The sequence below is a fragment of the Meriones unguiculatus genome, chromosome 3, assembly GCF_030254825.1.
Source record: "Meriones unguiculatus strain TT.TT164.6M chromosome 3, Bangor_MerUng_6.1, whole genome shotgun sequence".
NCBI classification, from domain to species: domain Eukaryota; kingdom Metazoa; phylum Chordata; class Mammalia; order Rodentia; family Muridae; genus Meriones; species Meriones unguiculatus.
In genome coordinates, this window is record NC_083351.1 from 180,835,432 (window position 1) to 180,859,748 (window position 24,317).

Consider the following 24,317-nt stretch of genomic DNA (forward strand, 5'->3'; position numbering starts at 1 on the left):
TCGTTTCAAGTGCTTTCATTAATCTACTCTTCACGCAAGTACGTGAAAGAGATCTTCTCAACCCCTTTAACAGTCAGGACCACTGAGGGGCTGGATTTAAGTATCTGCCTAAAGCTGCCTCTCAAACCGGCTGTTAAACAATGCACTTAGCGAAACCCTGAAACTGCGTAAGTGCTTACTAAAGTTTTTTGTTTTGCTGTGTCTTACAGGCACTAGAGTTTTGGTTGTTAGTTGTTTTAAAAACTGGGCCCGGCACAACTTAACCGCACAAAGAACCGACGCCTGCTGCAGGAGGGACCGCCCTCGCGCGCGGGCGCAGCCGGGGCGGGGCGGGGCCAGAGAAGGCGGGGCCTGGGAGGGTGTGGACAAGAGAAGCCACACCCCCGACACCTGCGACAGGTGGAGCGCGCGGCGCGGGGCACTCGGCCATGTCCGCGGAAGCCTGCGCGCCGGACTCCGGGCCCCAGGCCGGCTCGGGGCCGGGGCTGGTGCGGGGGCCCGGGCGGGGCTCCGAACCGGGCCGGTTGTGTCCGGAGCACGGCGAGCCTCTGAGCGGGTTCTGCCTCTCGGAGCGACGGCCGGTGTGCGCTGTCTGCGCCGGGCTGGGCGGCCGCTGTCACCGGCACCGCGTCCGCCGGGCCGAGGAGCACGCCGAGGAGCTGAGAGTGAGCGGGCATGGGGCCGGAACTGGGGTGTCTCTCTCTCGGGGCGGGCCAGCTAGTAGGGACCAGGGACCAGGGGAGGAGAAGGAGAGCTTCTGTGGCTTTTCTTGCAGAACCAGCTGGTTAAAGGCGTGACCTCTGGAGTAAACTGGATCCAAGTTCGAGTCCTACCCTCTCCCTGTGAGTCACGGAACCTAGCTTGGTGTCTTTCATCAGTAGTTTCGGGGCATTCATAATACCACGTGTTTGTTACAGCTGACCTAAAAAAAACTCAGTTCCCTCCTCACTCCTTGACCCAGAGCCTCCTCCTCTCCCTCAGGTTTCCTGGTGAAGGATCTAGTTCCCTTCCAAGCTGGCTATGCTTGAAGTTGACGGATGGGGTGGGGAGAATGACTGGACTCTCTCTGTCTCCTAGGGCCTCCTCATCTCCTGGCTCAGCGTGGCTCTAGGCTGGTCAATCTTCCTGTTACACCCCAACCCCCACTCTGTTCCCTGAGCTGCTGAGATTGGAGACCAAGTCACCTTGGTGCCACCGTCTTCCTTTCATTCTAGCTGTGGCCCCTGGGGAACTCTTTTCAATTTGGTAAAACAGCTTAATTCTCCGAGCCCCTCCCTGGCATTGAGCCCTGCTGTGCAGAGAACTGTCGCTGGGGACATCACTTATTCAAACCTGATTGTAATAAACACACCTTACTGGAAACTGGGGCCAGCAGGGTTCAGTTACTCAGTGATGATGAAAATAAACTCGAGTAAAGTTGATATAAATCAGCTTGCATCATGGGTAAGGATTTTACAAATTCCTAGGGACTTAGATATTTGTCATCTCGTTCCATCCCGTCTGGGCTTCTGAAGCATGGGTTATAACTCGGGTTTTTCAGGTGAGGAGAAGGAGGCCCAGAGCAGGATGGTAACTCCTCCCAGACTCCTAATGTTCAGGGCTTAAGAGGGCAGATTCATTGACTGGGCAAGAGGAAACCATTGCTTGACCTCAGTGGTTAGGAAGAGGAAGTGACTTCATGGAAAACCTTGAAAAGTAGTCATCATGCCTAGCTGAGCAGTGGGAGGGGTGAAAGCTGGGCAGCATGGCAGGCTTGCTACTGTGTCCCAGCTGCCTTCTTTGGGCCACCCTAAGACCTTCCACTTATGCCTGGCGTTGGCTTAAGGGAAGTGAATCTTGCCCTCTTTCAACCTTCTACTTTAGAGGTTGTGGTTTTTTTGTTTCCCCCGCCCCCCTCATTCAACCAGAGCCTCATGAATTTTAGAGCACCGAGCTACATCCCCAGTCCTAGAGTACACAATGCCTTCAGCACACTTCTCTCCCTCCATCCTGCAGAGAAATTGTCTCTGGAGCATAATCATTAATGACCTGGACAAAATAGGACCAGCTCAACTGAACTGCCCTTAGCTTCTGGATTTGTGCCTTTAAGCTAGTTAGAAGTTAGGCTCAAGTTAGGAACCAGCCTAGGTACTCATTATTGGGTGGATGAATAAGAGAAATTTGATCGTATTTACATATATAAAAACACTACAGTGTTATTTCAGAATACAGAATAAAATTATGTGATTGGCAGGAAGATGGGTAGGCACGGAGACAACCACAGTAAGTGAAACAAGCCTGATTCGGAAAGACAGCTGTCACACATTTTTTTCCTCACACATGGAACCTAAACAAGCCGTGAAGAGACAGCATGAGTTGGGTGTGGTGGTACACCCCTGCACTAGTGAGGCAAAGAGTGGCAAGTTTGAGGCCAATTTGGATTTCATAGCTCTAGTCTGAGCACGTGGGAGGTAAAGGCAGGTGGATCTCTGAGAGTTCAAGGCCAACCTGATCTACAAAGTAAGTTCTAGGACAGCCAGAGCTACACAGAAAAACTCTGTCTTAAATTTTTTTTTAAGATTTATTATCTATACAGTGTTCAGCCTGCATGTATACCTACGTGCCTGGCACCAGATCTCATTATAGGTGGTTGTGAGCCACCATGTGGTTACTGGGAATTGAACTCAAAACTTTTGGAAGAACAGTCAGTGCTCTTAACCGCTGAGCCATCTCTCCAGCTCTCAAAAAATTTCTTAAGTAATAAAAAGGAAAAAAAAAGAGAGAGAGACACGAAACTTAGAAAAGGGGGGCATTAAAGAAGAGAGGATGAGAGTTGGGAAAGGGAGAAAAGGCATGAAAGGTGGCTGTGATAGAAGGGTCACGGGGGAACGTTCTGTATAATTAGTGTATATCATAAAACATTCAAGAGAAAAGCTCAGCTCAGCCCTCGCAGTCCCCAGGTGTGTGACTCCAGTAGGAAGGAAGGGCTCCTGGAAGAAGCCGCTGGATTGCCTCGTGGCAAGTGGCACTGACATTCTTAGGGGAGTGATGGCGGACCTCTGCTTGGAAGAGCTCCAGCTGTTACCTGCTGGAAAGGAGTGGGAAAGTCTGGCTCCAGCCACTTTAGAGGCTCCTAGAGTGGGCCTCTTTACCATCCACCTCAGCTTCCTCATTTCCCTGTTCCTTTATGGTTGATGCCAGTGCCTGTGGGAACTGAGGACTGCTGACTGACTTGCTTGTGGTCAAGGCAATGAGGGTTTCTCATCAGTAAATATTCATTTAAGGCCTTTATATATAGGAACTTCATTCTAGATGGTAGGTCAGAGGCCAGACAGTGATGATTTTGCTCCAGTAGTAGGGTCACAGAAATATGTATAAAAAGTAAGAGAAATAAAATAAAGCAAGGCAAAGATAGCGATGAGACAGGTAGAGCATCTCTGAGGAGGTGGCCTAAGGGTGGATTGAGGGAGCAAGATAATCAGCAGAGACTGTGGCTCAAGTTAGAAAGAACAATAAGCCCGAGGCCTTGAGACTGGATAAATCTGGTGTTTTTGAAGGGTGAAAAGAAGGTTAGTGTGAAGTAGGAGGTAACAAGGAGTTGTGCCAGGTAGGACCTGTTGGCTAAGAGACTTGTTCTCGCTGTGACAATATTGAAAAATCATTGGGAGGTTTTGAGCCGGACTTGGCCTGTACTGATTGCCTCAGGGAAAAAGGCTGTGGTAATGGGGAAGCTTGAAGGTTGGCAAAGGAGGCCTAACTTGGGAGTTCTCACAGGGTTCCTCTGAGGTGATGACCAACTGGAAAGAATAACAGAAGTGGGAGTAGTGAATGGTGAGGAGAGGAGAGAGAAGGGGTGGGTAGTCCCATCGAGACCCAAGTGCCTTTTGGGTTTTTTTGTGGGGGGAGGGGTCCTGGGGGTGTTTGAGACAGGGTTTCACTGTGTAGCCCTGGCTATCCTGAAACCTACTCTGTAGACCAGGCTGGCCTCAAACTCACAGAGATCCACTTGCCTCTCCTCCCATCCCGCGTGCTGGGATTGAAGGTGTGTGCCACCAGCGCCCGGCTAAGACCCCAAATGAATTACTGGAATGGGGAGTCCAGTATTAGTGAGCTAGAAGAAAAGACAAGATTAGGCATATGTGGGACATAAAGTTTTGGGGGTAGTATCATTTTTGATGATGATGATATCTGGCTTGGACCTTGGAGTGGGTGGTTAAGGGTGGAGCATAAGAGAGAAGTCACACAATGAGTGAGTGGCCCGTGTGCTTGAATAAAGACATGATAAGGTCATTTGTGTTGCAGAACAAGATTGTGGACCACTGTGAGAGGCTGCAGTTACAGAGTGCTGGCATCACTAAGTATATGGCGGAGGTCCTGCAAGGAAAGAACCAGAAAGCAGCGGTAATTCTCTCTCCTTTCCGCACTGCGTCCTCCTAGGATCAGAGCTTAGCCCAGGTCTAGGACAGTCTGAGATCCCTGACTTACAACCTCATGGTGCTACTGGAGGAGCCGGCTGACTGTCTCCTTCACTACACAGATACAGACTAGAAAGCAGTGTTTTTGGTAACTTTGGGTAAGAAAGTCAGAAAGACTAGTACTTTTCCTTCAGCAAAAATTTTAGATTTATTTATTTTATGTGTCTTAATTTTTGCTTGCATGTATGTATGTGTGCCAAATGTGTGCCTGGCACTCGCAGAGATCAGAAGGGGGCATTGGGTCACTTAGAACTGGAGTTATAGACTGTTGTGAGCCGTGCTGGGAAATGAACGCAGGTCCTCTGCAAGAGCAACAAATGCTCTTAACCACTGAGCCATCTCTTCAGCCCCAACACTTATATATCTTTTACTATGGAATTATTTTGTGCCCATCCCTAGAATTATGAAAATCCTTGAGTGTTTTTACATGGTTTACTCATTTTTTTAACCAGCCTGAAGCATTGAACCCAGCCAGGGTCAGGTACATGCTAGGCAAATGCTCTGCCGTTGGTGTGCATCTCTAGCATGTGTGGAGATATTATTTTGTTTGGTTGGTTTTCTTTATTGAAACAATGTTTTGTGTAGCTTAGGTAGGCCTCAGACTTGCTGTATGGCCAAGGACTACTGATCCTCCTCCTTCTGTCTCTGGAGTGTAGAGATTACAGGCAAGGGCCTCCATGCCAGGACTCTTTGAAGTACTCTTATGACAACTTCATGCAGTAGGTGGCACTGAGCATCCCTATGTGAAGATGGGGAAATACGTCTTACAGAAGTTAGTTGACTTGCCCAAGGCCCCGCTGCTTCACTGGAGTCAGTTCTGTGTCCTGGAGCCTCTGACTCTCAGGCCGCTGCTGCTGCTGCTACGTCATGCTGCTGATCCTTCATTCATCACCACTGTCACTTTTCACTCTCAAGCAGGCCCTTCAGGGCAGGGCCCCATGAAGTTCTCTGTGCATATCTCCTAGCTCACCTCCACATACACTCACAGCATATGGAATAAGTTAGCACCTTACCCAAGTTCTTTCAGTTGCGTGAACTAAACCGGCATAAACAGGGATCTTCATGGCAGGGCACAGGGGTCTCTCAGAAGCTAAAGGGACCAGAGCTAGGAACCAGAAAGCAGCTAGGAGTCCAACTAGTCTGTGTTTGTCTCCACTTCTGTTTGCAGGAGATCTTGATTTCTCTACCTCAGTCTGTCTTTTTTATTTTTATTTTTAACTTTTTGTCCTATTGCACTGTCTAAACCTTCAGTACAATATAGACTAGATGCTACAGTATCGGATCCTGACTTTAAGTGGAAGACTTCCAACATTTCTCTATTTCTTTAACAAATTCTTACTGAGCACTTCCACTTAACAGGCACCATTGGCCTGTGTAGTGACTGAAACATGAAGATGCTGTTTCCATGAATGCTACATTTTATCAAGAGAGATGGACAAGAAAGAATCCGATGTATGTTATGTCAGAGGGTGATAGGTTCTTTGAGGGAGAGGGAAATAGAAGAGGGACAGCATGTCTGAGGACAGGGCTTCAGTTAGTCATGCTGTGATAAGGAATGTTCTCATTAGGAAAGGTTGGTATGGGGGCTGGAGAGATGGCTCAGAGGTTAAGAGCATTGGCAGTTCTTCCAAAGGTCCTGACTTCATTTCCCAGCAATCATATAGTGGCTCATAACCATCATATAATGATAACTAGTGCCCTCTTCTGGTGTGCAGGTACCTGTACATGCAGACAAAGCATTGTATACATAATAAATAAAATGTTAAAAATAAAAAGAGAGAAAGGTTGATATTTAGGGCTGGCAAGATGGCTTAGCAGGTAAACTGCTTGCTGCAAAAGGCCAGTGAGCTGAGTTTGTCCTCTGGAACCCACATAAAGATAGAACAAGAGAACTAATCCCATAAAGTTGTCTTTTCACCTGCACATATACCCCATGGTGTACACACGTGCACATACATGCATGCAGGCACACACAGTACACAGAAAAGAAGGTTTGTATTTGCTCAGAAACCTAAGGTGTGAACTAATGAACCACACACTGAGAGAAGAGTGCGCAGAGGTTAGCGAGTACAAAAGCCTGGCAGAGGGGAGCCTGACCTGCTGGAGCAGTAGAGTCATGGGAGGCTGAAGCAGCCCAAGAACAGGTAAGGCAGCAACAAGAGGTAAAATCAGAGAGGCCAGAGGTTTGGGGAGAAACGGCTCAGAGAAGGAAAAGATTCAGGGATTCAGGGAGAAGTTGGGTCTCATCCTCTTGATTACAGAGATTCAAAGAGAAGCCACTGAAAAGCTTTTTTTTTTTTTTTTTAACAGTAAGGTGAAAAGCTTAAGTTTAGGAGCTACAGGGTAGCTCAGTAGTAAGAGCATTTCCTGCTCTTCTAGAGAACCTGACTTTGAGTTTGGTTAGTACCTGCTTTGGGTAGCTCACAACTGCACTTAACTCTGACTCCCAGAGATCCAATGTGCATGTGGCACACACACACACACACACACACACACACCGGGGTTGGAGGGCAAAAAGACTGAGTTGTCTTACAACGATAGTGCAGGCAGCAAAAGTGGAGGCCAGGAGACCAGATGGGAAGCGGGTTTATAATAATGCAGGAGAATCCGTGTGTTTCAGATGCAGGTGAGTTTCTTTGCTATTCTTTGAGCTGTTCTCTCCTGCACATTGGGTGGAACATGGGTCTTGGTTTCTTGCGTAAAACAGGGGTGACTGCTCCCCGCACTATACAAGGCAGGTCTTCAGGAACAGGGCCCAGGGAAGCAGCTGGCTGTCCTTGGCGTGGAAGGAGGCAGGTCTACTCTGACTCGTCCGGCAAGAGTCGAGTGCAGGTGTGCTGTGCGGCACGGGGGAGTAGCGCTAGGCTGACAGCCAGGAGAACGGCTCGCTGTGTCAGAGCTGGCGAGAGGGTTCCCCACTCAGTCACTGAGTCCACACTTGGAGGTTCCCACTGCATGGCAGACCCTGAGCACTGGGAGTGAGGTGATCATGCTCATTACCAGCCTTGTCTGACGGTTTTCCTCGGAGCTCCTCTAGGGAAGGTAAATCTCTACTTTGGAACCAGCTGGAATGAGCAAGCCTTGGGAGGTGAGAAGATTTTGACCTCGGGGCGGAGTGAACTTTCAAGTAGAGCCTGGTTGGTATTGGTCTAGTTGATGAGAATGACTCTTTAAGGCCCTTCTGCCCTGTGATCAGTGTAATCCCCTCCCTTTGTCTCTTGGCCACCATGTTTCCGACTGTGGAATAAGCAGGCAATTCTAATTGCTCTCTAAGCCTCCTATACTGTGGCCGTGACCTTCTGAGACATGGCATGGGCATTTGGATCTCAGGTTTTTCTCTCTCTTAAACCACTTTTGGGAAATCTAAATGCTGGGATGTCAAAAGAACTGGCTCGAGTGCCTTTATTCTCCTTACTCTGCCCATGGCCGACATTGTCAATCAATATTGGCATTGTTTCCACGAAGCCGCAACTCTCCTGCTTATGACTGGAGCTGTGCCAGGATCTGACTCCTCATTTTACCTCTTGCCAGAGCATGGCCAGTGCAGCGAGGGAACTGGTCATCCAGAGGCTGAGTCTGGTGAGGAGCCTGTGTGAGAGTGAGGAACAACGGCTACTGGAGCAGGTACATAACGAAGAAGAGCGGGCCCACCAGAGTATCCTGACTCAGCAGGCGCACTGGACTGAGGCTCTGCAGAAGCTGGACACCCTCCGCACCAGCCTGGTGGGCATGCTGACCCATATGGATGACCTGCAGCTGCTTGTAAGTCAGGAGAGGGTGAGGCATGGGAGGTTGGCCAGGGTGCCCCACATTTGAAGGCTTAGAGAATGTCTGGGCCTTTGGGACAGGGATGAGCAACTGTGCTTGCTTTTACCATACTGTGATGCTTCTTCCATGCGGGCCCATCTATGCACTTCCTCGGCAAAGAACCCAGCAAAATCAGCTTGGCCAAAAGCCCCTACCACTGCCATCTGATAACCCTTGGCATTTATCAGATCCACATCTCACCGCGTGATGTCTGATCACTCTGGCCTGTGTTCAGCAGGAATCCTGTTAGCTGGCTTTAGCCTGGATCCCCCTTCTCACCATTTCTGCTTAGTGGTTTTCTACCCACCCATTCTATCCTGTCCATGGCCATCGATTCCCAAGCTGTATTCAGAGTTGAGCCCAGTCTCTTTCATTGACTGCAAAATCCCCATGCAATAGTCCCTATATCCATCTTCTTTACTATATTTAAGTAAATATCACTAACTCAAAAAAAAACTTTTTTTCAAGACAGGGTTTCTCTGTGTAACCTTGGTTGTCCTGGACTCACTTTGTAGACCAGACTGGCCTCAAACTCTCAGAGATCCTCTTGCCTCTGCCTCCCAAGTACTGGGATTACAGGCATGTGCTACCGCACCCTGATGATTCATTCAATTTTTAATATAAGATGGGAATAAATTATCTGAGTATTTTGGCATCTTATAACAATATACTTTCAATGGTAAGAAAATGCTTATTGAGTGCCTAAGTGTTGTGTAGTGGGCAGAGTTGTAGGATACAGCTACAATGGCTTCCAGCCTTACCCAGAGATGAGTACATAAACTTACAAGTAGGCTGCGGCACAGCAGTAGAGGACTCCCGTAGGGGCCTGGACACCCTCAAAGCAGTTGCAGTGGATCATAGACAGCTTCCTGGCTGACTTAGAAGTAAAAAGAAAAGTACCCAGGTACAGGGATCTAGGGAGGTGGAGAAAGTTCAGCAGTAACCAGGGAGAAGGCTGTGCTTGGCATAGCCAAGGGCACCAATATTAAAAAATACATTCTTGGTATTACCAGATATAAGTGCAATTGATATTCAGTGTGTTGCTTTTCAAAGTACTTTATAGACATGCAGATGCCTCCAGTTTTGAGGCAAAACTGTAGAGCAGAGGAGAACGCAGAACAACCAGGCCAGCCCCCTGCCTTTCAAGTAGGGCAGCCATGGAGACTGCCCTAGATTGTGCGTTCATTCAGCTCCAGCTTCCAGGCAAGGGTACATTCTGTCCCAGCCACTGGGACAGTCACAATAAAAGATTCAGAAAGTCAGCAGCCATCTAGGAGCTGGTAGTTTCCATGGCAGGTGGCAGTGGGGATCTGGGTCTGCGGAGGATGATCCTGAAGTGAAGTGGAGGGTGCCCGGGATGCCTCAGAGTAGGGGGCAATGGGTGACTCATGAGCCTGTGGGCATGGGAGGGACAGCAACCCAGAAAGCTCTGTGCTCGATCTTTGCTGTGGGGTCTGCATCTACACACAGTTGTATGCAGTGAAGTGTGCTGAGGCTGTGTCCACTTGCTGGGTTTTGCTGCCAGCCTGACCTTGTTTTCTTCTCTTGCAGCAGAAGGAGCAGGAGATTTTTGAGAGGTGAGTATGGTTCTGTGATTTGCTCAAGCAGTCACCAAGACCCCCCAGACCTTTTTCCCAGGCCATTGTACTCCAGGTGTGTAGCTGAGCAACTTCCTGGGGCCTGGCTCCAAGGTCAGAGGTCATCCCCCTGAACCCCAACCCTGCCATAGCTTCTTTAGATCAATATAGAAAGGCAGTGAAACAATATTATTACCCAGGGCTTTCCTAAACTTTACCCTACTTCAGCCACGGTCACCATGGATAAGAATGCTGAGACCCAGAACTGTGGCCTGGTTTCACCCGTCCTCTTGTCTCCTCTTCCTAACTTTCTGCAGTAAAAGAATCTTCAAGACTTAAGTCTGCATTGCCACTCAAATTTTCCATCTTCTTCAGTAGTTAAAGAATTTCAACAGGTCTCTCTGGGAACTAAAAGGTTGAGAGGCCAGGGCCCGAGGAAATGGCCAAGTGGACAGAACTTGCCAGGCAAGGTGAAAAGACACCTCGCTAGGGTTGTTGCTTGGTGGTGTAGAGCTTCTGCCTAGCTTGTACAAGGTTCTGGGTTCAATTCCCAGCCCTCTAAAAAGAAAAGAAATTGAAAGTTAAAAGCAAGTCCTTATCAACTCTCCAAGTCTCATTTCCCTAGAGATATGGTTGGTTTCAAAGATGTGAAATATTTATTTATTTATTTAGTTAGTTAGTTATTGTGCATATGGGGGGTGCATGTGGGTGTGCCATGGCTCGTGTGTGGAGGTCAGAGGACGACTTGTGGGAGTTGATCCTCTCCGTGTGCCATGTGGGCCCTGGGCATTGCACTCGGGTTGACAAGCTTTATCCACGGAGTCAGCTCAGCCGTCTGAGATGTGGCTGTGTGTGTATGTACCTGTCTATGCTCGTGTGGAAGTTGTTTCTCCAGGGGTCTTATACTCATATTTGTTAGGATAAGGTATTTCCAAGTCAAGATGAGGCATTAAGTATTCTCACTGCTTCTGACATGTCATTGTGCTGGGCCTTCAACCAGAGCTCGGACATATGTGTAACTTCTTATGCATGATTTGTGTCCTAACTTCCAATTTCAGCAATGTTTTGCCTTTGCCTGCCCCCCCCCCCCATTTTGTAGTTATAGCTTACATGAAGAACCCTGGCTCCCAGGCTAGGCCTGTTGGCACATGCATTTAATCCAGCACTTGGGAGGCAAAGGCAGATAGCTCTCTGTGAGTTCAAGGCCAGCCTGGTCCACACAGAGAGTTCCAGGGCTACAGAGAGAGACCCTGTCTCAAAACAAAAACAAAAACAAGACAAAACAACAAAAAAGCGATAAATAAAAAAGTAAGATAAAAAGAACCCTAGCTCCCAGCAAGGCTTTATTCATTGGCTCCATCCTTCAGCACACACATTGTTGAATTATTGAGTCCATACTTTTTCCCTGGCAAAACTACCAATAGAATTGAAGATTTGTGTGTAGTGCTTTGTGCTCTAGCTGAGGTTATTCTCTCTCAGGGGCTGTTGTCTAGGTGGAATTGTCTAGGTGGAATCCCACTTATCTAATGAAATGCCTTTGTTGGCCCTGGTGTTTCCACATCCATGCCGGCTGGGCTCCGCGCTTGCCTAAGAGCGGCAACAAGTCCCCGCGGCATAGACGGATCGTTCAGATTCCAGCCGGCTTTGCTGTATTCGAGCCCCGCTGTACCTGGCCTGGCCTTGTGTTCTCTACGCAGTAGCTGCACCAGCTGGCTCTGGTGACTTCCATCCGTGTGTGGGCTCGGGTCTGTCTTAGAAGGGCAGCTTAATTGCTGGCACTGGCTCCTCCTCATCTCCACCTGTTAGCTGGGGCTTCTCCACATAGAGCTGCCATGCTTGGAGAGCACAGGCTCTCTCTTGTTCCACCCACAAAGAGCCTTTGTTGCTAGGGCCTGTGGTCAGCATCTGCACTTCCCCATTTCTAAGGCTCTGCCCATCTCAGGCCCGGACAGTCAGTGACAGTCTCTCAGAGACTTTGCAAGCATCAGACACACACTGCTCAGTGACCTGCCGTCTTCAGAATTAGAGGTGGTAGGAAATTTCTTCCGGAGAAGCCAGGTCAGAAGACTGCAAAGTGTTGGGATAAATTCCAACTTTTTTTCTCCCTTTGAGAATTCATTTCATGTCAAGGAAAAAAACAGTATCAAATGGTACTTGGGATCCATTCTGAGTTTGTTCCATTTTTTAACAAGGAAATAGGACTTGAGTCCAGCTCCTGTTTTTCTAAGTGCCTTTCATAAAGCTCTGTGCTTGTGTCAGGTGCGATAACTACCACCTTCCCATCACAGTGAAGTTTAATCATGTATAGAAACAGTAAACACCGAAGCCAAACAGCTGGGGAAATGGCAACCTGCCCCAAGCCATTCCCCCCTGTAAGTTTTTTGTATTTGTCTGATTTTTGTATATTTGTGTGCACCTGTGACTATGTGTGTGCACCACACATGTTCAGGGGGTGAAGATATCAGAAGAGGGCATTGGATCCCCGGAGCTGAAGTTACAGAAGGCTGGGAGCTGCCGTGTGGGTGCTGGGAACTGAACCAGAGTCTTCTATAAGAGCACCAAGTCCTCATGACCACTGAACCGTCTCTCCAGCTCTAGTTTGTTTTTTCTATTCGTGTGGGTGTGTGGTGTCTACATGTATGCTTGCATGTTTTTGTGTGTGTAAATCCATTGTGCATGTGCCATGGTATGCATATGGAGGTCAGGGAACAGTCAGATGCTGTTTCTTGCCTTTCTTGCTGTTTCTTGTCTTGTTTGCGACAGGGTCTTTTTGTTGTTAGCCAGGCCTTCAGCAGACTGGTTGGGCCTTGGGCTTCCAGTCTCCACCTTCCATCTTGCTTAGAAGCACAGGGACTCTAGGTGCATGCTAGCTCTCACACCCAGCTTGACATGGGTTCTGCAGATTCAACCTCTGGCCCACAACTTGCCCTGCAAGTACCTAACCTGTTGAGTCACCTTCCCCATTTCCAGGCATTCCCCCTTGCTGACTGAATGTCTCAGTGCTGTGTGATCCTCAGGTAGGGGCGTTTGTGTTTAGGAGCCAAGGACTGGCTGGATCTTTGGACTAAACTGAAGAGACATTTGCTCTTGTAGTGGGTTTTGGAGGAGGTGAGACATTTTCTGGATAGCGTAATAGACAGATGCTATCACACAGCAGATCTATCCCAGAACCTATTCCGGCTCTGCTATCAGCTTACTGAGAGCACTCATTAGTCACTTACAACTTGGAGCGCACAGCCTCCCGCTTGCCCCTCCCTGAGATTTATTTAGTTTTATCCTGTTTGCATGCTGTATGTGTGTATGTTGGTTGTGTACACATAGGTGCAAGTGTTTACAGAGGTTCTCTGATCCCCTGGAACTGGAGTAACGGGGTGTATTGATGCTGAGCTCTCTCCTGCCCCCACTTTTAATACCAGCCCCAAGAGTGTATTTCCCTATAAGCTGTCTGCTTTGCCAGAATGAAGAGCCCTGGGGGCAACTAGCCACTTTCCCTTCTTGCTAATACAATCCTGGTGTCACTCTACTAGAGGAAGGATTTTGCTTCTGTCTTCCTCCCCTCACCCATGCAGGTCCAGATGCATTTCCATAACCTTCCTGATTCTCTCTCTCTCTTCTTTTTCCTTGCATAAGGGCCGAGGAAGCAGAGGGCATTTTGGATCCCCAGGAGTCGGACAAATTAAGCTTCAATGAGAAGTGTGCTTGGAGCCCACTACTGACTCAACTCTGGGCAACGTCCGTTCTCGGGTCTCTCTCAGGTCAGAGCTGCATGAGTCCAGCACGGCCTGCCTGCCTGCCTGTGTGTGTTGGGGTTGCAGGGTGCCGCTTGGTCACACTGGGCATTAGTGCGTCTGTGATGGTAGCCAGTGATGTTGGAAGCAGCCTTGCAGTAGGGCCAAGGCTGTGGGTGGAGCTGGGCAGTGGACTAGATCCTTTCCATGTCTGGGCCATTCCCACTTCTCTGTGGTTAGGTATAGGCTTAATTATGTTCCTTTAAGTCATGTCTTCATTACATCTTGCCTCTCAGGCAGATCTTCAGTGTTTATTGGAAACATCAGGTTTCTTTTAAAAGTAGAATGACAGCCACCTGGAGGGCATCTAGGTCTACAATGAAGCTGCCTGGATTTGCTTCACTCATTCATTTAACAAACATCAGCTGAAATGGTTGAGTGAGGTGATGCACACCTGTAAGCCCAGGTGTGCACTTGGTTGGCAGAGGCAGGAAGAGTCTGAGTCCAAGGCCAGTGTGAATAACTATCTCCCTATCTGAGACCCCATCTTAAGAGAACAACAAAACATGGACTGGTGGCAAATGTGGGCCTGGCCCTGTGCTGCATACTGGGGCATCAGAGGTGACCCTGACTGTCTCTCCCAGAATTCCCCTGGGTTGGATGGAAGCTCGCCCAGTGGTGATAGACTGAAGATTTCCCAATTTTAACTCTCCCCTGCAGATTTTATATATATATATATGACTATAAGCATTAGCTTGTATGTTCTAGATTCTGGTATCCGATGGTGCCTGATTTAGCTGTCAGTTGTTTGTTTAGCTAACTTCTGAGAACTGCTTATGTCATGTCTCCTACTTCCCAGGCTCTGTCTTCAGGGTATCAGCTCTGGAAGCCACAGATAGGATCAGCTAGAAAGCAGTATGATATGAGAATACTAAAATACTGGGTCTTCATTTGACCCTACCACCAACTTGGCATGAAAACTTGGGCAACTCATTTCTCCTTTCTGGCCTTTATTTCTATCAGAGTTTGTAGATGAAGATTTAGATCAATAACTACTGTTTTCTTGGCTATAGTTACTCAGCAAGTATTATATATGAGGCACTTAACACATATGATCTAATCCCCATGAGTACCTGATAAGTTCTGTAAGTGATAAGTCATATTTGGTTCCTACTTTAAAGACAAAGAAACTAGCCTGGTGTGGTGGTTCATACCTATAATCCCAGCACTTGGGGAGGCAGGGGCAGGCAGATATCTGTGAGTTCGAGGCCAACCTGGTCTACAAAATGAGTCCAGGACACCAAGAGAAACCCTGTCTCGAAAACAAAAACAAAAACAAACAAACAAAAAAACCAAAAAAAAAAAAAAAAAAAAAAAAGAAGCTGAGGCTCAGAGAGAATAAATAGCTTGGCTTGCCTGAGGTCTCAGGGAGTGGCAGGAAAGCTTTGACTACCTCGTAGGACCGGATTAGGAATAGGATTGGGGAAAGACCCTCGTACAACCTTGAGAACTCTTTCTGGCAGGCACGGAGAAGGTGTTTATTGATGAAAGGACTGTCAGCCCCTTATTGCATTTGTCTGAAGATCGAAGGACCCTGACCTTCAGTGCCAAGAAGTCCAAGGTCTGCTCAGATGGCCCAGAACGCTTTGACCACTTGCCCAATGCTCTGGCTGCCACCGCCTTCCTGGCCGGCCTCCATGCTTGGACAGTGAAAGTTCAGCACAGTCGAGCTTATAAAGTGGGCGTGGCTTCAGCCCAGCTGTCCCGGAAGGGTTCTGGCAGTGACTGCCGCCTGGGCCACAATGCCTTCTCCTGGGTCTTCTCCCGCTATGATCAAGAGTTCCATTTCTCACACAACGGACAGCACGAGCCTCTGGGGCTGCTTCGGTGTCCAGCACAGGTGGGTATGCTGCTGGACCTGCAGGCGGGAGAGCTGATCTTCTACGAGCCTGCCTCAGGGACGGTGCTTCACATCCACCGCGCTTCCTTCCCTCAGCCGCTCTTCCCAGTTTTTGCTGTGGCTGACCAGATAATCTCCATCGTTCACTGACCTTTAGCCACGGTCAGACCAGATCCACCTCCCCATCACCCTTGCAGGTCAGGTCACACGTCCAGCTAGTGTCCTTTTCTTCAACGATGAGTGCAGTGTTCCCTATGGGCAACTTTTGGAGATGTGGGTCTCCTTCAGACTCCTTTTGATGTTAGTGGTCTGGGAGGATCCTGTTGCTCTCTTGGCCTTATTCTCTCAAACCCACCATGCGGTGCCCTTCCAAGGGTCTCATTAACCTGTGCCGCTGGCATCCAGCATGGTGCCTGGTGCATGGCTAGTGTACAGAGAGGTACAGTGAGGGAGCAGATGGCTGGGTAGGCGGGTGACCAGTGGTGTGGCAGATCCTGAAGAAGCACTGCAGTCCTTGGAGGTGCCTCACTGCAGAGAAGCCTGTGGTGAAGCCTCCCTCACCTCTTAGTTAAGTATTTCTTGGTCTGTTTCATGATGCACCATGTGGAGAGAATATTTTTCTTGCACACAACCTTCCAAGCTGCTCTTGGCCAGAAAACTGGCCTGGGAGTGTCATGGCCTCTTCCCATGTTCTGTCCTATCTCCAGGAAACCTTGCAGCACAGTTGTTGGCATCTGTCCCCAGGCCCTAAGGCTGAGCTCCAGCATGGACCTACTTGTAATAAGGGTGATAAACTTTCCTGCTGTCTGTGCTGAGCACCATGCATCATGACTCTTTTCTTAGGGTGGAAACCTGGGTTGAGAGCTTCAAGCCAGAGCTGAGGGGAAAGGAGGGCTAGCCTTAATGAATGAATGTGATATTATTAAAGGTTTCTAAAGGCATAACGGTGTCTTTGCTGGTAACTGGCTCCATGCTGAATGGTGGCCTTAGCTTTATGCTTAGAAAAAAGTGAATCATGGCTCCAACTAGCTGAAAGCCACGTTACTGTTACTGGAGCCAAGAGTAAGTCCATTTCCTTGGCCATTTCCTCCATAAAGAATTCGTTTGAGAATAATGGGTCTTCTTGCCCGAAGCTTGTTACAGGGCACTTGGCTAGCTGCCAAAAGCTCTGAGTTGAACCCCCAGCACTGCAGACAGAACAGTGTGAAAACCCTTGGGAGGGGTGGGGGGCAGGCCACAAAGTCTGCCTGCGGGACAGTCACTGCATCTGCCAGCCTCTTAGTGCCGTGAAGAATGTGGTCCCGGATGACTGGAGGATGATCTTTGGAGAACAGTGTGTGTTCATGTGTGTCTATTGGGGTATGCATGTACGTAGGTGCATGCATGTGGAGGCCAGAGGGGATAGCCTTGGGTGGCATCTTCAGAAGTGCCATTTCCTCTTTTGAGACAGTCTCCCATTGGCCTCATCAACTAGACTGGCCAGTGAGCCTCAAGAAACTGCCTGTTTTAGTCTCTTCAGTGCTGGAATTCCAAGCGTACGTCACTGTACCTGTTAAGTTTATGTGGGTTTTAGGGGTCATATTTGGGTTCATGGTTGCAACAAGCACTTTACCAATTGAGCTATTTCTTTAGTCCCTCTTAGTTAATTTTTAATTTACTGTGTTTGTATAGTATGAGGGAGGGACTTGCATGCCATGGTGCAGGTGTAGAAATCAGACAGCTCTATGGTGTCAGTTCTTTCCTTCCAACTCTGTGGGGTCCTAAGTCAAACATGAGGCATTACATTTTTTGTTGTTGTTTTGTTCTTTTGTTTTTTGAGACAGCATTTCTCTGTGTAGCCTTGGCTGTCCTGGAACTTGCTCTGTAAATCAGGCTGGCCTCAAACTCACAGAGATCAGCCTACCTCTACCTCCCAAGTGCTGGGATTAAAGTTGTGTGCCACCACTGCCTGGCTCATCCTGAGTTTTGACAAGTGCCTTTTACCTGCTGAGACATCTCACTACCCTCCCCACCTTTTTGAGTCTTTTGTTTTTAATGTTCTTTAGTGTGTGGCTGTTACAGAATTTTCATTTTTTTTTAGTTACATTCAATTACACGTGTCACGCATATGTGGGCACACACATGCTGCAGCAGTGAGAAAGTGAGAGGAAGTTTATAGGAGTTATCTCTCCCTCCATCATGGAGGTCCATCAGGCTTTGCAGCAAGCAAGAGACTTTTTTTTTTTTTTTTTTTTTTAGATATCTTTGTTTTACACATATGGGTGTTTTGCATGCATATATGTGTACTCCATGTGTATGCCTGGTACCTGCAAGGCCAGAGGAGGGCACCAATCTCCTGGAACTGCAGCTGTGGGCTGCCATGTAGGTGCTGAGAATCAAACCCAGGTCCTCTGAAAGAGGAGCTGGTGCTCGTAACCACTGAGCCGCCTCTGCAGTGAGCTCCCAATGCTCCTCATTGAGCCTTTACCAGGTCTCCATTTTTGTTTTCTTGTAGACACTGCTTCACATAGCCCACCCTGGCCTTGAGCTCACTCTGAAGGCTCTACCTCTAGAATGCTGGGGTTACAGACGTGTGCCACAATGCCCATATGTAAAGCGGAGGGGGGAGTTATGCCACCTCTGCCCCTGCTGGATAGCTTTGAGCTATGTGAGGTAGGGCAGGCACAAGTCAAAAACGTGTTCTTTTTAAGGCTCAGTGTCCTCCACTCGGGTGTAGTGGACAGAACAGCCCAGCGCCCTTACTCTCAAACTCACCTGACCCTGAGGTTCCGAGGGTTGAGAGGGGATTTCTATTTCAACTTTCCTGTGCTTCTTTGATCTTGTGTTTTGCACAGTGAGGTTTCAGATCTCCAATGATAAAAAGTCATGGCTGTAAAAACAGCATTTGAAAGTGTTTGTGCACATGCCTACAATTTGAACCCAGGACCTCACAAGCAAGTGCTTGTGATCTACATCCCTAGCTCTTGAAAGTGTCTCACACCTGCCATCCTTGCCTTCAGAAGGCTGATGTAGGAAATCATCATGAGTTCCCAGGCCATTGCGGACTAGAGTAAGTTCACAACAACTTGTGCTAGAGTAAAACCCACCTGAAAAAAGTAAAACAAAACAAAAACTAGTTATGAATAGATGGGCCCTCTGTGGATATGCAGTGGGGGTTGAGGTAGAAAAGGGACAGAGGGAGCTGGTGATAGGTGATTGGCTTACAGCACTTGCTGCCCAAACTCTGCAATCTGAGTTTGATCCCCAGAACCCATGTAAAGCTGAAAGGAGACCAGAGTCTACAAAATCATCCTCTGAGCTCCACACACAGGCCATGATACACATTCCACACATTCACACACATCATGTAATGACAAAAAGGACACATGTATGGATGAGTGAGCTGAGTCCAGCCTACTGCCAAGCCCTCACTGTTCCATGCTCAGAATGGTTATTTATGGGGGCTGCAGAGGGAGTCAAGGCACTTCCTTCTGCAGGAGAGGGGAGAAAGAAGGAACTCCCTGCCTATAACATTTATTTGGTCTCAGCTACTTTCCTCACCAGTCTCATGATGTGGGGCTTGAGGTCTCCATAAGGTCAAGGGCAGGCAGGAGATGGGATAGGGAGGGCAGCATACGTTCTTTAGGTACAGAATCTCTGACTGAGGTGTCCAGAGGCTCTGGGCCTACCACCAGGAAGCTATGCATACCTACAGCCCGAGCCCCCTGGTAATCACAGAGGTAACTATCCCCAACATGAGCTGCCACTCCAGGTTCTACACAAGCCAGTCGCAAGGCCTCACGAAAAATCTGTGGGTCCGGTTTAGGGCAGCCCATAGCCTCAGAAGTCAAAACAAAATCAAAATGTTCTCGAAGGCCAAGGCCTGCTAGGATATCCTCTAGTCGCTGGTCAAAGTTGGAGACCACTGCCAGCCTCAGACCCCGCCTACGGCACCCCTTCAGGGTAGCCTCAGCCCCCTCCAACACCTGCCAGCTGCAAGGCCTGCTGAAGTCTTCATAGAGCTGGTGAGCAACTGGAGTGGTGGCCTGGGCATCCGAGACCCCTGCTAGATGGAAGGTGTGTAGGACCAATTCTGTCCACCACTGCCGGGAGGTAAGGCCATGGCTCAGGCCATAGTTGGGAAAGCTGTGGCTCTGAGCCTTGTATGCTTGCCTGAAGGCTTGTTCCAGGGCTGTGGCTTCCACCACCAGCCCATGGGCCCGGGCCTTGCTGGCATATTCCTCCCCAACAGGGCGGCGGAGCTTGATCAGGGTATCCTTCACATCCCATGTCAGCAGACGCAGCTGCAGCCGGTGTGCCATGGGATCAAGTTCACGCGGTCCCAGAATCAAAGGAACTAGTGAGCTGGTTCAGACCACTCCTCCACAGGCTAACAGTGGCTTCTAGGTCAGAGTTGTAGGCTGATAGAAGGCACTTTGGAAATGTGTCAGCACAGGATCCTGAAATGCAAATCAACAGGTGAGATAGGCGCCGAGGCCCTGATGACAGAGACTGGGTCTCCATTCTGAAATACTGAGTACATGGCCAGAGGAGTTACTCTCTGAACACCTGTGAGGCTCCTGTGGAAGAAAAGCACGAGGGCACCAGCCTCATCAGATCTTGGGGCTGAAGCTGGAGTTCTGGCTGTGTTTTGTTAGAGTGCTTGCCTCACATACATAAGCCTAGGTCTGATCCCAGGATGGAATAAACTAAGCATAATGGCACATACCTGTAATCCCAGCAACTAGGAGAAGGAGGAAGGAGGAGAATTGGAAGTTCAGTCATCTCTAGCTACATACCAAATTTGAGACTAGCCCAGGCTGAATCTGTCTCAGAAGAGAAAACCCAATGAAGATTTTTGGGCTAACTAAAATCATCTATGCATTCGTTTCAAAACACATTTCTGAGCATCTTATGAGCTCAGAAGATGGTGAAGAAGGCAGGTTTCCATCCCCTGTAGCATGTCTAGGTATGAAATAATGATTTCTTTGTAGACAACAAGCTATAAAACAGGCATAATGAAGTCAATATGTGCCATGAGGCTATAACTCTGGATCCCAAGTTACTCTTTGAACTCAGGGAATTTCCTTAGCAGGTGCAGTTCTTCAGGAGACCCATAAAAAGAACAGGAAATATAACACCTGCCTTGAAGCTGGGCAAAGTCTAGTACTCAGGGTAGAGCTGAGCTCAGGTACACAGCCTTGTAGGTCAAAGTCAGGATGCAGTTATCACTGCTATTATCTGTGTGTTGTGTTTTGTCTACATGTATGTAAGTGAACCTCAGGCATGTCTGGTGCCTGTAGAGCCAGGTGTCCAGAAGGTTCCAGTTCCTGGAACTGGAATTATAAATAGTTGTGAGCTGTCGTTGTGGGTGCTGGGAACTGAACCTGGGTTCTCTGAAAGAGCAGTCAGTGCTCTTCACCTCTGAGTCAGCTCTCCGGCCCATGACCCTGTTACAAGTATTAGAAAATGGCACCCAGAAATCTGGGCCCAGGGGTCTTTTCTGAGACTGATACTCCAACCAAGGACCATTCATGGAGATAACCTAGAACCCCTACACAGATGTAGGCCATGGCAGCTTAGTATCCAAGTGGGTTCCCTAGTAATGGGAACAGCACCTGTCTCTGACATGAACCTAGTTGCTGGCTCTTTGATCATCTCCCCCTGAGGGGTTAGCAGCCTTACCAGGCCACAGAGGAAGACAATGCAGCCAGTCCTGATGAGACCTGATAGGCTAGGGTCAGAGGGAAGGGAAGAAGGATCTCCCCTATCAGTGGACTTGGAGAGGGGCATGGGAGGAGATGAGGGAGGGAGGGTGGAATTGGGAGGGAATGAGAAAGAGGGCTACAACTGGGATACAAAGTGAATAAACTGTAATTAATATAAAAAATTAAAAAAGTGGCACCCATTCTTTGGGAAATCCATATCCACAGTTGAGTATGCCTGACTTCCTCTGAGTGCTTCTTTTCCTTCTAACCCTCATGCTTAAGCCTATGATAAAACAATCATTAATAAAATTTCCAACTTGACTTCATTAAAAAACAAAAACAAAACAAAACAAAAAAACATTACAACCAGGCCATGGTGGTGCACGTCTTTAATCCAATCACTTGGGAGACAGAGTGAGAGGCAGGTGGATCTCTGAGTTTGAGGCCAGCCTACCTACACATCGAGCTCCAGGTTAGCCAGAGCTACACAGAGAAACCTCTCTCTCTCCTACCTCCCACTCTGTCTAGGGAGGGGGGGAGGAGAAAGCCTATCCTGGTGTCAAACACCTTTGATCTCAGCACTCACAGAGGGAGGCAGATTGCTATGAATTCTAGGCCAGCCAAGGCTACTTAGAGAAACCCTTTCTCAAAAAACCAAAAGCAAAAAAGGAGGAGAAGGAGGAAGAAGAAGAAGAGGGGAAGAAGAGAAGAAGTAATGTCAAAAAAAGAGAAAGGTCTCCATAGACTGACCAGCCACGTGGCTGGTGAGGGGATGATGGAGCTGGTGAGGCACAGTTACATGCCTAAGGTCACAGTGAGCCTGCAAACACAGCCTATATCACAACCCAAATGTCCAGAGTCCACTGGGCTTTGCTTACCTATATTTATACTCTTTCAAAAATTGGATTCTGTTGAGCCTGTGACAGGGTGGGACAGAAGATAGTCTGTTCCTACCTGGCTGTGAGCTGCAACTTCTCCATCCTTCCTTGAGTTAGTATGACGGCCAAGAAGGCCAACCCAGGAAGGCGACCGACCCAAGACCCAGAATGCTCGTACTCTGCCTGGAGTCAGAAACCGATTGCAAGTTTGTCCCCAGGCAGAGCCGACTGCAAAGCTGTGTCTTTGAATGTGGGGCCCGGGTTCGTTCAGAATGCAGCCAGACAAGTGCAGATAGAGGTGAGGAGGGGGGGGGCGCTTAGAGAAAAGTGACAAAGGTCCGTTTAAGTTAGCTTGAAATAGGAAGACAAAACTTTAAACGGGCTCTCACTGCGCAGAGGGGTAGGCTGAGGTCCAGCCCGGGCCTGTACCTGAAAGCCCTTGGGACGTCTCAGGCTCAGCTACCTCACAGGACAAAAGTCATAGCGGGGTTGGAGCTCCTGTTGCAGGCTTGACCACCCCATAGGCAGGGTGACTTGAGCCAGGAGGCTCCGGGGCCCTGTTCCCGCCCGGCTGCACGGCGCCCCCAGGGCTCAGCGCCACCCACCCGTTCCCGGGTCCCCGCACCCACCTGGCTGGGAAAGCCACCAGAGAAGCAGCGGCCGCTTCACCGGCTCCACAGGGCGCGCCAAAGCCGGCGACCCTCGGACTTGCCCTTCCTGCTGGCCCCGCCCTGCTCTAGGCCTCACCAAGCTCCTCCCTCTCGCCCGTCACCCGCCCTCGCTCGACTCCCAGGCCTCCTCCTCTCCTGTCACCGCCGAGCCTCAGCTCCTCGTTCCGGCCCACAACCACGCTCCTCAAGGTCACTGTCTCGCCGCTCACCACCCTCCTCCCCACCTTCCTGATCCTCATCATCACATCTCCAGTGATTATCTCTGCTTCTTATCTCTACCCCGGCCCCGCCTCCCCGGGATGGGGGGATTTGGGGGTCAGCCTGGCTCCTCTAGTGCAGCGAGGACTCCAGCGAGGAGGCGCTGACCCTCTCTGTTCTGAGAGACCCCAACTGCTTCTAGAAAGAGATTGTTGGTCACACCCACATAGTCTGTGCTCTGCTGTAACCTAGACACTTCGTTTTAAGATAGGGTTCCACCGGGCAGGCCTTCCCGCCTCAGCCTCCCAAGCGCTGGGGTTATAGGCGCCTCGCCACCGTGTTTGTCTGCCCTAGGTACTTTGTAAACAATCGTTTAAGGGGAAGGAAGAGTCGTGTTTTTATAACTGAAATACATGTTTATCTTCTGCCGAAAGCAAACAAAGCTGCACCCTCAACCTGGTTGATTTGCCAAGTGTTAAGTGGGTACCTGCGCTTTGTGCCCGAACCATTCTTCGCTGAGGACACAGCAGGAAAATGAGTTTCCTGCCCACATGAACAAGGGACAAGCAAAAACCAAGCAAATAGGTGAAATGGGCTGTAAGCTGGGAGGCTGGTGCAGGGAGCTTCCCACTGCTCTGCTCTTCCCCTCCCCCACCACACGCTCTTAAACACACCGTCGGTTATCATCTCCCGGCTGCTCTGTGGACTTTGGGCGAGATGGACCAGCTCCCTCTCCTGGGCCTCAGGACACAAAGTGCAAAGTCACAGCCCAGCGGGCTCACCTGCTGGACTGGTTCTGTATCACACGCTTGATTCTCAGAAACGGAGGTAGGAAGGGAAGCCAGGACATCAGAGGCCCACCTGTTTTTCACAGAATCCTAGGATCCCTGGCTGTTTCTTTTCAGAGTCACCTCAAACCTAACCCTTTAGGTTCTGATCTCAACTCTTCCACCCTGAAGACCAGACAAAGTAACTCCCAACAGAATCCAGGCTAGTTTTAAGTGGATTTCCAAGACGATGTCACCTGTGGTTCCGTATGTCTCTCTATATGGCGATGGCATAGTGATGGATGACCACATAGAAAACCTCTTTGAGAATTTAGGGAGATTCTTTTCAGACGAGAAAATAGACTGCTGGGTGCTTAAGTTTTGTTTTGGGTCACATTCCACAAAGCACAGGGCCACCTTACTGTACATCTCCAGAGAGGGTTTGCCAAGTGCATCTGCTCATCTGGGGTCACGACCTTGACTTAACTATTGGGCCTCTGGAATCTGTTTTTTATTTTCTCTAGGTTATTAGCAGCAAATTAATAATACTAATATTAATACTAGTACTACTGCTACTACTACTACTACTGATAATAATAATAATGAAGCCCGGGGTGTCACAGGAAAGATGATGGTGGTCTTTGATATTC

The 24,317-nt window shown here is 48.9% G+C and overlaps 2 protein-coding genes across 2 annotated transcripts; one reads left to right on the forward strand and one right to left on the reverse strand.

Annotated features, from left to right (window-relative positions):
• The first annotated feature begins 380 nt into the window (after positions 1-380).
• Positions 381-16,410, forward strand: Bspry (B-box and SPRY domain containing). Its single transcript, XM_060381165.1, has 6 exons — positions 381-665; positions 4,282-4,380; positions 7,986-8,216; positions 9,813-9,838; positions 13,469-13,593; positions 15,090-16,410. The coding sequence occupies exons 1-6, from the start codon at positions 429-431 to the stop codon at positions 15,614-15,616; spliced, it is 1,245 nt and encodes a 414-aa protein (XP_060237148.1). The 5' UTR covers positions 381-428; the 3' UTR covers positions 15,617-16,410.
• Positions 16,411-18,794: 2,384 nt separating this feature from the next.
• Positions 18,795-22,801, reverse strand: Hdhd3 (haloacid dehalogenase like hydrolase domain containing 3). The gene is made up of 2 exons (XM_021648835.2): positions 22,661-22,801; positions 18,795-19,905 (listed from the first exon to the last, which is right to left on the reverse strand). Exon 2 carries the CDS (start codon positions 19,765-19,767, stop codon positions 19,012-19,014), a length of 756 nt encoding a protein of 251 aa, XP_021504510.2. The 5' UTR covers positions 19,768-19,905; positions 22,661-22,801; the 3' UTR covers positions 18,795-19,011.
• Between the last annotated feature and the right edge of the window lie 1,516 nt (positions 22,802-24,317).